Source organism: Mizuhopecten yessoensis, unplaced genomic scaffold (assembly GCF_002113885.1).
Source record: "Mizuhopecten yessoensis strain PY_sf001 unplaced genomic scaffold, ASM211388v2 scaffold10951, whole genome shotgun sequence".
Classification (NCBI taxonomy): Eukaryota; Metazoa; Mollusca; class Bivalvia; order Pectinida; family Pectinidae; genus Mizuhopecten; species Mizuhopecten yessoensis.
This window is the reverse complement of record NW_018408803.1, coordinates 937,655-951,959: the sequence shown is the minus strand read 5'-3', so window position 1 is coordinate 951,959 and position 14,305 is coordinate 937,655. Positions and strand designations below refer to the sequence as shown.

The 14,305-nt window shown below is 37.2% G+C and overlaps 1 protein-coding gene across 1 annotated transcript in view; it reads left to right on the top strand.

Annotated features, from left to right (window-relative positions):
- The first annotated feature begins 5,921 nt into the window (after window positions 1-5,921).
- Window positions 5,922-14,305, top strand: part of LOC110464041 (NLR family CARD domain-containing protein 4-like) — a 40,788-nt gene continuing 32,404 nt past the window's right edge. Inside the window, exon 1 of the mRNA XM_021519054.1 lies at window positions 5,922-6,388. Within this exon, the coding sequence (XP_021374729.1) occupies window positions 6,282-6,388 (107 nt within the window). The 5' untranslated portion in view covers window positions 5,922-6,281. The remainder of the gene's footprint in view (window positions 6,389-14,305) is intronic.

Here is a 14,305-nt window from a genome sequence, read left to right as displayed (position 1 = left end):
GCGTAAAGATGTATAATATCACTTTCTTATTCACCTTTTAGACAAAAGCATTCACACCGACAAGAGTTATCTCGCTTAGTTCGTTGCCAAAACTATTTTGCCGAGGTGCATTCGGAGCGAAAACGGAGTAAGATGGACACCATTTTCAATCAGTAGTGCCTGCCGTTGACCTTATTGATATATTTCAACACATATTATTTGTTTAAAAGCACTTGAGCGCTCAATATGAATATTTAAGACTATACTAGACAAAATAGGATCATTTAAAATATATCAAGAAATATGCATATTTAAAACGTTATATTTCTAAAGTTCGATCCTAACAACTTTCCATTCAATGTTGCATTCGAATAGAAATGTTGCTTATTTATCACTTTGGTAAATTATCAGCAGTTTCAACTTTTATAACTTTTTTGGATCTCGTGTATGCTTTTGTTTAATCGAAGACATGGATTTGTTTTCTTTTTTTTCTTAATATTTCTAAAAGATTTATTTTAATCTTCCTCGCGTGGCAGGGGTGAAAAGTGATTCGTGTGTGAATGACTTTGTCAGTATACTTTCCAAACCATTTCCGATCCAGAACAAACATGAACGTACCTTTAAACACTATTTAGTACATTTAAGTTAACGTACAACTGATCATATTACATTATAGGGGCGGCAGTCTGCTATAGTGGTAGTATAGGATGCCGGGCTCGTGACCGAATGCTTGGGGGTTCGAATCCCGTCACGGCATTGTGTTGTAACCTTTGAACAAGATACTTAACTTCGCTTGTTTCAGTCTACTCAGCTGTAAATGAGCACGTGGTTGGGCAGTGCTGGAATTGTTTAATGCTAGCTGTGAGCGTCTAAGTAGTAGCACCGGCTGTATGCTCCCCAGGGAGATAAAACAGATATTGGCTGGTTGCAAAGGATAATAAAGGATAATGATTTGTGAAAGGCTTTGAAACGAGCTAGGTTGTGATAAAGCGGTATATAAGAACCTCGAATTATATATTGATAAATCTAACATGAAATCATCCTTATTTGTAATTACAAACTTAATTTGGGTAACAAGATATATATAGTAATATGAACATCATTACCAAATATATTTAACAAAAGACAATATTTCACGGCAAATGATATGTATATAATATAAATGGCTGAGAACCAACGAATGACAGCAAATGAATGATACGAAATGTAAACAAGAGTTATTTTCCTTTCGACATGCCAAACGTGTTTAATTACTGCGTGAAGTTAACAAGACTACCACCTGTCTATAACTACCACCTGTCTATATCTACCTCCTGTCTATAACTACCACCTGTCTATCACTACCACCTGTCTACACCTATCACCTGTANTATATATAAAACCTGTCTTTAACTACCACCTGTATATACATATCACCTGTCTATAACTTCCATCCGTATATATCTACCACCTGTCTATAAGTACCACTTGTCTATAACTATCACCTTTCTATATCTACCACCTGTCTTTAACTACCACTTGTCTATACATAACACCTGTCTATAACTATCACCTGTCTATATCTAAAACCTGTCTATAACTACCACCTGTATATACCTATCACTTGTCTATAACTTACATACGTATATATCTACCACCTGTCTATAACTACAGTGTACCACCTGTCTATAACTTCCATCCGTATATATCTACCACCTGTCTTTAACTACCACCTGTCTATAACTACCACCTGTCTATGTCTACCACCTGTCTATAACTACCACCTGTCTATATCTTCCACCTGTCTATAACTAACACCTGTCTATAACTACCACCTGTCTATATCTACCACCTGTCTATAACTACCACCTGTATATAACTACAGTGTACCACCTGTCTATAACTTCCATCCGTATATATCTACCACCTGTCTATAACTACCACCTGTCTATAACTACCACCTGTCTATAACTAACACCTGTCTATAACTACCACTTGTCTATATCTACCACTTGTCTATATCTACCACCTGTATATAACTACCACCTGTCTATAACTACCACCTGTCTATATCTACCACCTGTCTATAACTACAGTGTACCACCTGTCTATAACTACAGTGTACCGCCTGTCTATAACTTCCATCCGTATAGATCTACCCCCTGTCTATAACTACCACCTGTTTATATCTACCACCTGTCGATATCTACCACCTGTCTATATATACCACCTGTCTATAGCTACCACCTGTCTATATCTTCAACCTATCTATAACTAACACCTGTCTATAACTACCACTTGACTATATCTACCACTTGTCTATATCTACCACCTGTCTAAATCTACCGCCTGTCTATAACTACAGTGTACCACCTGTCTATAACTACAGTGTACCGCCTGTCTATAACTTCCATCCGTATAGATCTACCACCTGTCTATAACTACCACCTGTCTATATCTACCACCTGTCTATATCTACCACCTGTCTATAACTACAGTGTACCACTTGTCTATATCTACCACCTGTCTAAATCTACCACCTGTCTATAACTACAGTGTACCACCTGTCTATATCTACCACCTGTCTATATCTACCACCTGTCTATATCTACCACATGTCTATAAATACCACCTGTCTACAACTACAGTGTACCACCTGTCTATAACTACAGTGTACCACCTATCTATAACTACAGTGTACCACCTGTCTATATCTACAGTGTACCACCTGTCTATATCTACAGTGTACCACCTGTCTATAACTTTCATACGTATATATCTACCACCTGTCTATATATACAGTGTACCACCTGTCTATAACTTCCATACGTATATATCTACCATCTGTCTATATCTACAGTGTACCACCTGTCTATAACTACAGTGTACCACCTGTCTAAAACTACTACCTGTCTATTACTACCACCTGTCTATACCTACCACATGTCTATCACTACCACCTGTCTATAACTATACCACCTATAACTACCACCTGTCTATCACTACCACCTGTCTATAACTATACCACCTATAACTACCACCTGTCTATAAATACAGTGTACCACCTGTCTATATCTACAGTTTACCACCTGTCTATAACTTTCATACGTTTATATCTACCACCTGTCTATAACTACCTCCTGACTATAACTACCACCTGTCTATTACTACCACCTGTCTATACCTACCACCTGTCTATAACTACCTCCTGTCTATAACTACCACCTGTCTATAACTACAATGTACCACCTGTCTAAAACTACTACCTGTCTATTACTACCACCTGTCTATAACTACAGTGTACCACCTGTCTATAACTACCACCTGTCTATAACTACTACCTGTATAAAACTACAGTGAACCACATGTCTATATCTATCCCCTGTCTATAACTACCACCTGTCTATAACTACAATGTACCACCTGTCTAAAACTACTACCTGTCTATTACTACCACCTGTCTATAACTACCTCCTGTCTATAACTACCACCTGTCTATAACTACTACCTGTATAAAACTACAGTGAACCACATGTCTATATCTATCCCCTGTCTATAACTACCTCCTGTCTATAACTACTACCTGTATATAACTACAGTGTACCACATGTCTATATCTATCACCTGTCTATAACTACCACCTGTCTATATCTACGACCTGTCTATAACTACCACCTGTCTATAACTACTACCTGTATATAACTACAGTGAACCACATGTCTATATCTATCACCTGTCTATAACTACCACCTGTCTATAACTACAGTGTACCACCTGTCTATATCTACAGTGTACCACCTGTCTATAACTACCACCTGCCTATAACTACCACCTGTCTATAACTACCATCTGTCTATAACTACAGTGTACCACCTGTCTATATCTACAGTGTACCACCTGTCTATAACTACCACCTGACTATAACTACAGTGTACCACCTGTCTATAACTTCCATACGTATATATCTACCCCCTGTCTATAACTACTACCTGTCTATAACTACCACCTGTCTATAACTATAGTGTACCGCCTGTCTACATCTATATTATGTTCTTAACTACCACCGATACATCTTTGGCTTTATGTTTAGACAGGTTGTTATAATGGGCAAGTAGACACTAGCTACACTAGGGTGGCTGCTTAAGACAGGTTCTCTCCAGGTCAGGTTTGCTTGGTTTCGGTATTTACAAGTCCCACCTGTGTAGTTCGGGACGTTTGGTCTAGAAAAGCTGTGATTGGTTGATCAATTATTAACTATGCGGACGCCTTGGTTTTTTATCTTTTAGTCCAGAGGGATTTCGAATGATGGGTATCTCTGAAAACAATCCATAAAATTACGATTATTTGTGTAGACTCAGGTAATAAAGAAGTGATGGGATGGTGAACGAGAAGGAGAACAAAGCATTAATATATATTCAATACACCAAATTAGACAAATAAAATATATGAGAACGGGTATATAATTATAGAAAAGAGGTAGGGAGGTGAGGAGGGACTAGGGGTAGGAATTTTAAACATGTACATGAATATAGTGCAATATAAAAAACATTCCTATGTATATTCTTCTGCTGTGTCCCAGGAATTTATCTTACCGTCAGCATTATAAATCATGCATGTACTTTATCTTTGTAGTCATGAAATGTTGTTTTCCTCTCTTTTTATAGATCTTTCTTGATCTTGTATTCTATTTCCATCCTACATCCATGGTTCGTACAGACGTATATTTTTACCTACTATTGACCCCGACTATTGCAGGCATCCGTATAACGACTTTTGTCTCAAACTTGCTCCTGGCAGGTAAAAGTGGTTTAGATCTATGAGAGGATGATACTTCACTGAGTCAGATAGAAAACCAGTGCTGTCATCTCAATTTATATGTATTTATTTATTGACTGGTATTAGGGAGAACAATTTTTTCTACTTCCTCTATGTATAGCGAATGGGATATTTCAAGTCTGATGCGTTTATCTTTTACGTTGCAACTTGTGTCTGTTAAAAAATAAGTTCTGTCGATGATTTAGTATTGTGAATTTGTCGGAACTCCCTATACTGGAGAAGTGCATAGATTCTGTTATCCTTATGGCAAATGCTTCAACAATGGAGTGTTTGGGGATACGCTTTCTGTGTGGATAGTAAGTAACGTATATAATACGATTTTCTCTACCATAAACACATAGCATCGATACAAAATTATTTACTACGTCATTTTTTCGAAATATGCAAATTTCATTTGTGGATGTATTTAGACATTGATTTGTGATATTGTTTTAGTAGATACATCGTATATTTTTCGTATTTCGTGGATACAACGCATTTTTGTAGCAACACCGTGTAGAACATTTTGGATACAAAGCATTTTTGTAGATAAACAGTGCAGAAGTTTGCAGAAACAATTTTTTTTTTGTAAATGTATCATTTGTGTGGATATATCATAGCACTTCTGTGGAAACGTCATATACAATAGCACCTTTGTGCATAGATTACATTTTTTGGTGGGAGGGGTCTGTTTGTTTGTTTTTCCTCTCTCTCTCTCTCTCTCTCTCTCTCTCTCTCTCTCTGTCTCTCTCTCTCTCTCTTAGATGTACTCACAATCTCTGCCTGTTGTCTATGACACTTAACGCGGGAAAACAACGCGGAAGGGATGAATTGAGCAGATTTGATTGAGCACCTGTCCTATCTGAGCGCGACATGATCCGGGGAAATTGAAGTGGGCCGTTATCATAAGAGGGCAACGCTATCTTGTTTAAGATTTAAATACCGCTGTTCCCTCTACAGTATAACTTCTTGATATGCTTGGTCAATATTGTACATGTTCTTGTTATTACCTGGTAGATGTACCCTGAGCTCAATCGACAGTGGACACAAGATCAAAATCTTGCAGTCAGTTTGTATTGAACAAGAAGCGGACAAATTTACATAGAAATTGTAATGTCTATTTGACTCTTTGATTTGAGGAAGAAGTTTTTGTGTGGTTAGTATTCTATGTCACATTTATGTGGACATTCAGGTATTTAAATATGTGAAAAATCACTTAGAACTGTGTGGTCAGTTCGGACTTAAATTATTTCTCCGGCCATTAAGGTCAGTCAATATACATTCTTAACGGCTATTACGTCATAGCGGTCAACAAAGTCTCATATAACACGTGTTTGTGTAGTTTATTTCATTTTTGAGATTAGTATTATAAGTTCATACATTTTGCTTGACCAGTAGAGTTGGACTCGAGCGGTCAAGACAAGGAAAAGTGCCAACAACATAATCTAACTTCCACGAGACTTTTTTTCTGAAAACTATTTCCGGCGTTTCTTTGGAAAGTCGTAACCATGGACGCAGTGAAGCCACCGGATATTGAAATTACTGCGCCGGAACCAGTCGTTGCACCGGAAGTTCCACAGCCGTCAGATAGTTTCCAGGAGAAACCCCCAGAAACGTAAGTAAGAAACCCGCAAAAGCAAGGGATATCGTTTAATTGTATTTGGTTTTTAATGAATGTCAGCTAACATCGACCACTGTTTAAAACGGCCTCTTAAATTACGGTCCCGCTTTAGCCAGAGGTCAACATATAGAATAGTCGCTACAGAAAAATGTCGATATAGATATAGGTCACTATAAACAAGATTCGATGTAGTCAGATTTCGCCACAGCTAGCGGTCAATATAAACAGGGTTGCTACCGACAGAGACCGAGAAAGGCAGTGATCATTATAAACAGTGGCCGATATATAGAGTGGTCGCAACAGGCAGGTGTAAATATGGATAGTGGTCGCATAGAGAGAACATGGCAGGTAACACAGTATGAAAGCATGGCTACAAGATTTTTATTTTTAGAATCCAACGCTATTAATAAACACCGATCTCGGAACACTCCCTTCCAAAGCAATCTATGTAACATTTTGCGTTATTTTTAGACTGGTATGTGACAAATGAACGCCTGTCAATTTCCTATACAGGTTTTATACAGGTGACCTCTATCGCCAAGGTTTCATTTACACATTTGTGACCTAATTATATTCATAGACGGGTGACCTCTGTATACCGGTTTAGCTTATACATGTACATACGTGATATCATTAAATGGTTTTAATACACAAGGGATTTATATAGACGTATGTCTATCTGTACAGATAGACAAATGGTGTTTATGGACAAATGTTACTTTTAAGTGTAACAAAGGTCATTAGTTTTCCACGGTAGTCTAGTGGTACATGTAGGACGCCAGGCTCGTGACAGAAGGGTTGCGGGTTCGAGTCAAGGCACGCCACTGTGTTGTATCTTCGAGCAAAATACTTTACTCCGCATATTCCAGTCTACTCAGCTGTAAATGAGTACGTGGTTTGGCAGTGCTAGAATTGTTGAATGCTAGCTGTGAGCGTCTAAATGGCAGCATAGACTGTATTGCTCCCCAGGGAGTTGAGAAAGATGTTGGCTGGTTGCAAAAGCCCTGTAACCTCCACGGATAATAATTTGTGAACCGCTTTGAGACGACCTAGGTTGTGATAAAAAAGCAGTAAGAACCTCGAATTATTATTATTATTAGGAGTCGAACCCGGGACCTCTGGCTTACTAGTCTTACGCTCTACTGAATGAGCTAACGAGAAATTATCTCTAGCCGAGTCGGTAGGAAGCAGCTAGTATTTTACCAGGGCGACAGGTGGTCTTTATAGACAGGTGTTCTATGATGTTGCCTTAGCTATTTATGATTAAGCAATAGAGCGTACATTGTGAGACATATAAGTAATAGAGCGTACATTGTGAGACATATAAATAATACAGCGTACATTGTGAGACATATAAATAAGAGAGCGTACATTGTGAGACATATAAGTAATAGAGCGTACATTGTGAGACATATAAGCAATAGAGCGTACATTGTGAGACATATTCGCTTTCTATGTAACGGCTGAAGTAGCCTACTCAACTAGAATCATTTCTTAACGATTTGCAGCGATATAAACATTAGATGAAATGAGTTAGCCGAGTATCTTCAGCTACTATGATTATGCTGCCCCCGATCCCAAACTAAAAACCCACCCAATACCCTTATGTGACACATTGATTGTTAAGAATGCAGAACAAAGCATGAATGTCTTTATAACTTGTATAGTAAATATTAAGTTCGTTTGTTCTAATTGTCATTGTTTTGACGCAAAATAGTTTCATCATTTTGCCAGTTTCGTCTGTCAACTGTAACGTACATTTCATAATGGCTGTCCATTACAGTACGACGTCGTAGAATTTGTATTCATTTTGCAAAGAGAGTAAGTTTTGTTTTCAATTCCCTTTTTTCTCCCACACTTCACAGGTGCGTCCCGTTTTATGCTAGGGAGAAGATCTGCCTAGAGAAAAGAAAACTTACACACGCGCTTAAGTCTGAAAACGTCATCATCGCGTCATCACTTTATGCAGTGTAACTAGGGTAATAACATCAATTTTGGCAAGAATTTCATACGCAATATATGATGGTGTGGTGCACTAGTTTCAGAACAATATTTCAACATAACAACCTATTTTTATGCTAAAAAGGTTTGGGAGAAAATTATTCAATAACTCCTGTGTGCTGTAGACAGAGAAATCAGAACCATCGGGATGAGCCTCGTGCTAAACTTAAACAATTCTATCTCGAGGGTTCAGATTTCTCTATCTACATCACAAAAGAGTGATAGGTTCTATTTATCTATCATACATTTTACCGAAATAATTTTATACTTTTAATCGATCTCTGCTATGTGTCAGCAGAGAACTAGATCAGATACAAGTCCGTGGTATCAGTATATGTTTTTTTTATATCACAAGCATACTGCCGAGGTGGGGGAGCCCCGGGATCAGAATCTTCACAAACATATGTCCTCATACAAGAGGGCTATCATACCTTCTTTCATACTTACTAGTAATTATATTATTCTTTTTCTTTATTTTTTCACTGTCTTCCTTAACACTCATACTTACATTCATACTTACATTCAAAATTAACGTACAAATTATCCTCTCATACATAAATGCGTGCATTCCCTTTGCCGCGCCTCCAGGTGAATTACCCTGTAATGGGCCTCACTTCCGGAACAAGTCAACCTTGACCATGATTGGATTACATTGATCACATGAGGGGGAAGTTAAAGTCGTTTCCTTATTCGGCCTTTCTGGAAAATGACTTTTTTCCTGTTTTTAAATTTTGTATGCCTTTTAATTTTAACCCACAGTATCAAGGTACGTTGGTTTAACTCATACTCGAAGATATGGCCTGCATGTTCCCAGTCCCTGTGAATGTAATTGATCACAGGGCTTAGAAACGTTGTTTAACTAATCCTCGGAGGGATTAAGTGTTTTATATATGATATTACTTCAGAAGATAGGCTTACAGCTATGTTTCTGACCCCTGTGACCGTCGCTTAGAACACACGTTGTGCTGGTGTCGTTTAAGTGTTTCGTGGTGTCACTAATCAATAAATCAATAAAGGCAATCAATGTCAATACTTATTGGAATTCTTCTCTAGATGTTTGACAAGTTTAAGTGAGGTACGTCTCGGAGATAGAGCAATGCAATAAACTCACAGGAAAAAGGATGAAATATCACGTCCGTACCTTTGGTCATTTTCCGCTCAATACCTTGACCCTAACCGGACCTGCGGTCAAAACTTTGTCAACATACTGAATTTTTTTTAGATTTAGAAATTTAATTATTTTAGATACTTATTTATTTATTTGTTTGTTTATTTCAAAATATTAAGGATCCTCGTTCCACCACCCATATCTGAAACTATACATTCGAAACTTTTCTTCCGTCTATAGCATTGATTAATTAATTCCGAAAAGAAAATTATACTTTGTGAAACTTTTATGAAAACAAAATCAAAAAGATATAAACAAAGCAGTGTTTCCAGTCTAAAAAAACATGACGCAACCTGACCAGACCATGCACGATTGGAACTCTGGACCGAACCACCTGAGCTTCCTGGTAATTAGTGTAACCTTGCTGAGTCTTGGACTTTTATAGCTAAAGCTTTAGTGGAAGTTTGCCTGCAGTTGACCAAGGATCCTTAAACACGTATATATCTATTTTTAGAGAAAAGTTCATTCAAAAGAACTCATACCATCCGAGTTGCTTCCCGTTTTTATTATATCCATAATCATCTTCGTGTAAACCCTCATTTATTAATGTTCCTTTCTCTTGTTTTTCTTGTTTTCTCCCCTCGTTTCTCCCAACTTTGATCATTTGCTTGCTGACGTATACGAAGTACCTGTTTTCTTGTTCCGTACATCTGACATTTTCTCCTCCTTTCTCCAATACTACCTTTCCGATCCTATATATTTTTTCTTTCTTTTCATCCATTCCTTACAACCCTCTCAATATATATTTCTCTCTTACTTTTTCCAATCCTTGCTTAGTGTAATCCTACATGATTTCGTTGTACCATGATTAATTAATTCTTTTTTCTCGCCTTCATTCCATATCCCTCCTCTCTCCTCCTGACTCCCTCCTCCATTTTTGTATTTTTTTTAATAAACCGACGACATTTTAATATAGCTTTCTCGTGAATAAACCTTGTGTATAAGATGACAAATAACCATAAAAGAGATGGACACAGATCAGATTTGTTTATCGACCAAACCATGTAGGTATGTTCGTGTTAATTCTAGGGAATATAAGTCAGTAAACAGATTTAATTTCAGTCCCTTTATACAAAGATAAAGCAGTTCGTATAAGGTGTGAAGTCTCCACGTGCTAGCGTCATACAAACACACGCCCTCTTTTCAATAAGGCAACACACATGAAAAACAATATAAGCTTGCAGACAATAACAGTTTTCTGAAGAAGATTAGCATATAAATATATACAGTATAAAAGCCACTATAGAAATATTTTTTAAACAAAGTGGTATATAAACCAAATTACCAACCATAGTTTTTTCTACAAATCACTAGGTTACTTTTCGAGAGGAGCGAATCCTAGCGGAGAGAGTTGGTACTAGGGTAGGTAATCCAGTGTTTAAGACTTATTGAAGGTCGCCCTTCAAATTAAAGTCACAAGAAACGGAGACTGTTTTCCTTGCCTCAACATATATTCCTAATCGCAATAACAAAACATCATCGGGCGATGACTTATCAACGGCACAGCTAAAATCGTTTTGTAGATGATCGAAACCTAACATTTCAATTAAACAGTACATCTTTGGAATTTTAGATAAATGAATTTATTTCCATCTCGGTACCATAAGTTCTGTTAGAGTTTGACTCAGTCGTTTCATTGCCATTATCAAATTACTCTGTCCCCCTTCTTACTTTTCCTTGCTTTCCTCTTTTTAGATATTTTTCTCCTCTGCATGCTGGAACTTGAGAAACAGACAAAACAACAAAAACCTTGACTACCGTTAGAGCTAGTGTTTAACGGAAGCTGATATGTTTGGATTCAGTTTTGTGTTGACAGTTGTGTTTACTAACTCAGGCAGCAGGTTGTTTATATTAGTCGTTTGATTTTGTTTACACACAATGCTCAATACAACTCCGTATGGACTCCAGCCAATAAGCATAGATCCCCGATATGGAGAATTGAGGTGAATAACTTTCTTAAGGATCCCTGTCCCGAGGCACTTAATCTTTTTTATCGTATAAACAGTAACGTCCCTTTAGTTTCATTTTGGATATAACTGTAGCAGAGTCGGGCCAGGACACATCCGTTGTTGCAGCTCTGTCGGTTACAGCGACAGTATAACAATCTCAAGTCCAGGGTTCGAATCCGTATCTAGCCCCACTTAATTTTTACACTCCGAACACTGTTGATGATTTTATTTATTTATTTGTTTATTTTTTAGGAATTATTTATTATAGAAAATATCATACCAGAAAAACAGTTTCCAAAGCGTAGTAACAGTTTTTAGTATATTGGTACGAGGATCCTTAACACATATTTTTTATCCGTTCTTCACTTTCTTGCTATAATTTTTTCTTTTTTGACCGATCCATCACTTTTTAAAGGGGAACAAAATAAATTTCGACAGCTTCTGATGTACATGTACTTTGGATTCCCGAAAAAAAAACTCACAATAAATGGAACTGGACTGTAAAAGCTAACCAGACACTGAACTCTGTATTAGATAACGTTTAAAAAGTCACTGAACACTACCATTTGTTGAAAGCATTGTCAGTACGAGCACAAATGCATTTGGTGTATGGTGTACTTCAGTATTGCGGAAAAACTCACAATAAATGGAACTGGACTGTAAAAGCTAACCAGACACTGAACTCTGTATTAGATAACGTTTAAAAAGTCACTGAACACTACCATTTGTTGAAAGCATTGTCAGTACGAGCATAAAATGCATTTCGACAATGTATGGTGTACTTCAGAATCGCGGTAAAAAAACTCACAATAAATGGAACTGGACCGTACAAGCTAACCAGACACTGAGCTCTGTATTAACAATCCTCGATATCCAGGGTTACGCTCACCTTCGCTAACGTTTAAAAAGTCACTGCATACAACCATTTATTGAAAGCATGGTTAGTATGAGTAGTCGTTAATTTCTATGCAATTTTAACCTCTGTTGATTGTTGTTTCAGTTCGAAATTTCATCATTTCATCATTCTGTAAAATACACTACAATATCCATTTTTCTGTTGATCCATTGATCATCAATCCTACCACGTTACATGTAAAAACCGGTCCAAGAGATGATTTTGTCACGTACACGTACTTACAGAATGTGTTGGGTCGAACGCACCCGGGCGGTATTTACGCCCCTCATCATTCAGGTATAAGTGTTTATTCAAACTAGAGATGACTTGTTTTATTGGGGAGCTGGAGTCTTAAATCATTAAAACACTTCATGTTGACCATGGAATCGAACAAGTCCTTGTCTCTAGCTGTAAGCTGTGTCCTCGAAGCTTCTCGAGATAAGATGGCTGTCCGGCTCTTCCTGTCTCGAAAGCCAATTTCTTATCTAAATAAATTTCATACTGTCACAAGCTTTAACACGTCAGCAATGTCAAAATATAAAATTTAAAAACCGAAATGGATTCAACTTTTTATATCATACACAGAAAAAACCCACGAAAAACACATGTTCGTTTGAATTGCATTAGGTCGGACACACTAATTTGCTTTTCGGATTAATTTTCTTTCCCGGATTATTGAAGCATCATATTTTTAATTCGAGTAGTTTAACTCAGAGTCTTGAATGGCAACATGTGCATTAACAGTAATGTAACTAATTCCGTTTAATATGACGTTATTTATTGTCATGTTCGGTTATTATCGTTATCTCATAAATCACCATTTTCTCAATAAATAATGTATGGAATTCATTTTTATTTTTTTTGTGGTAAGACATGGACTTTTTTTGTATTACTGGCTGTAATGAAAATCATCTGCGACTGTTCATCCCGCTAAACAAGAGTGATTATAATATAACAAATTTGGAATAAGCTGTTTCATAATTGTTGTAAAACTCCTTTTTTATACCCAGTTTCCTAACTTATCATATTTTGACTTCTTTCTGCAGGCTGATATCTATGACAATAATGTCGCCTTGCCCTGTACATGCATATATTCCTTAACTCCATGTACTATAGCTAATTAGCGTGAAAGTTTTGACGATTCTCCAGACCTGTGCCACGACCAGTAATATCGTCAATATCACCTGGTACGCCAGTGAATCCGCCAAATTTATAAACAGAGAAACAAAACAAAAGCACTGCATGCTGACTCCCTCGCAAATTGACATTATACAGAGATTTTTAAGACAGGGACGTAGCACAGGGACCTGAGAATTTGTTATAGCTATATTTGGACCTTAACTGAGGTGTTCAGAGTAATTTTACATGTTATAGGGGTTTAGATCGACTTTCGTTAAAAATGACACCCCCGATAATTATATATACGCATTGGGTGTGTAATTTTTAGCGAAAGTCGAACATTTCTCTGAACACCTTAGTTTAGGTTCAACTATAGCTGTAACAAATTAGCAGGTCCCTGTGCTACGCCCCCTGTCTAAGAAACTCTTTATAATGCCAATTTTTACATGAAATACTGTCATTATAACGACACTTTCTTCTACCTTTCTATTAGCTCAGCATTTTACCTTCTCAATTTTGTCCTTGATTTCTTTCAAACTTAAAAAAAATATATACGCACTGTCATCGAAGGCTCTTAAGCTGAAGTTTTCTCTCGTGGTATATAAATTCCTTAATCCTTTTCACGTCAAAGGAGAGTTAGCTAGTGTAATACCCGGCATTGACCTTTCTGTTTATACGACTCACCTTACGTGAAGGTTATCTCGGGTAAATATTCCACTGTGCTCTATTCCGCTAGTTACCCGAGTATGATAACCCTGAACAGCCCCATCGATTGGTTA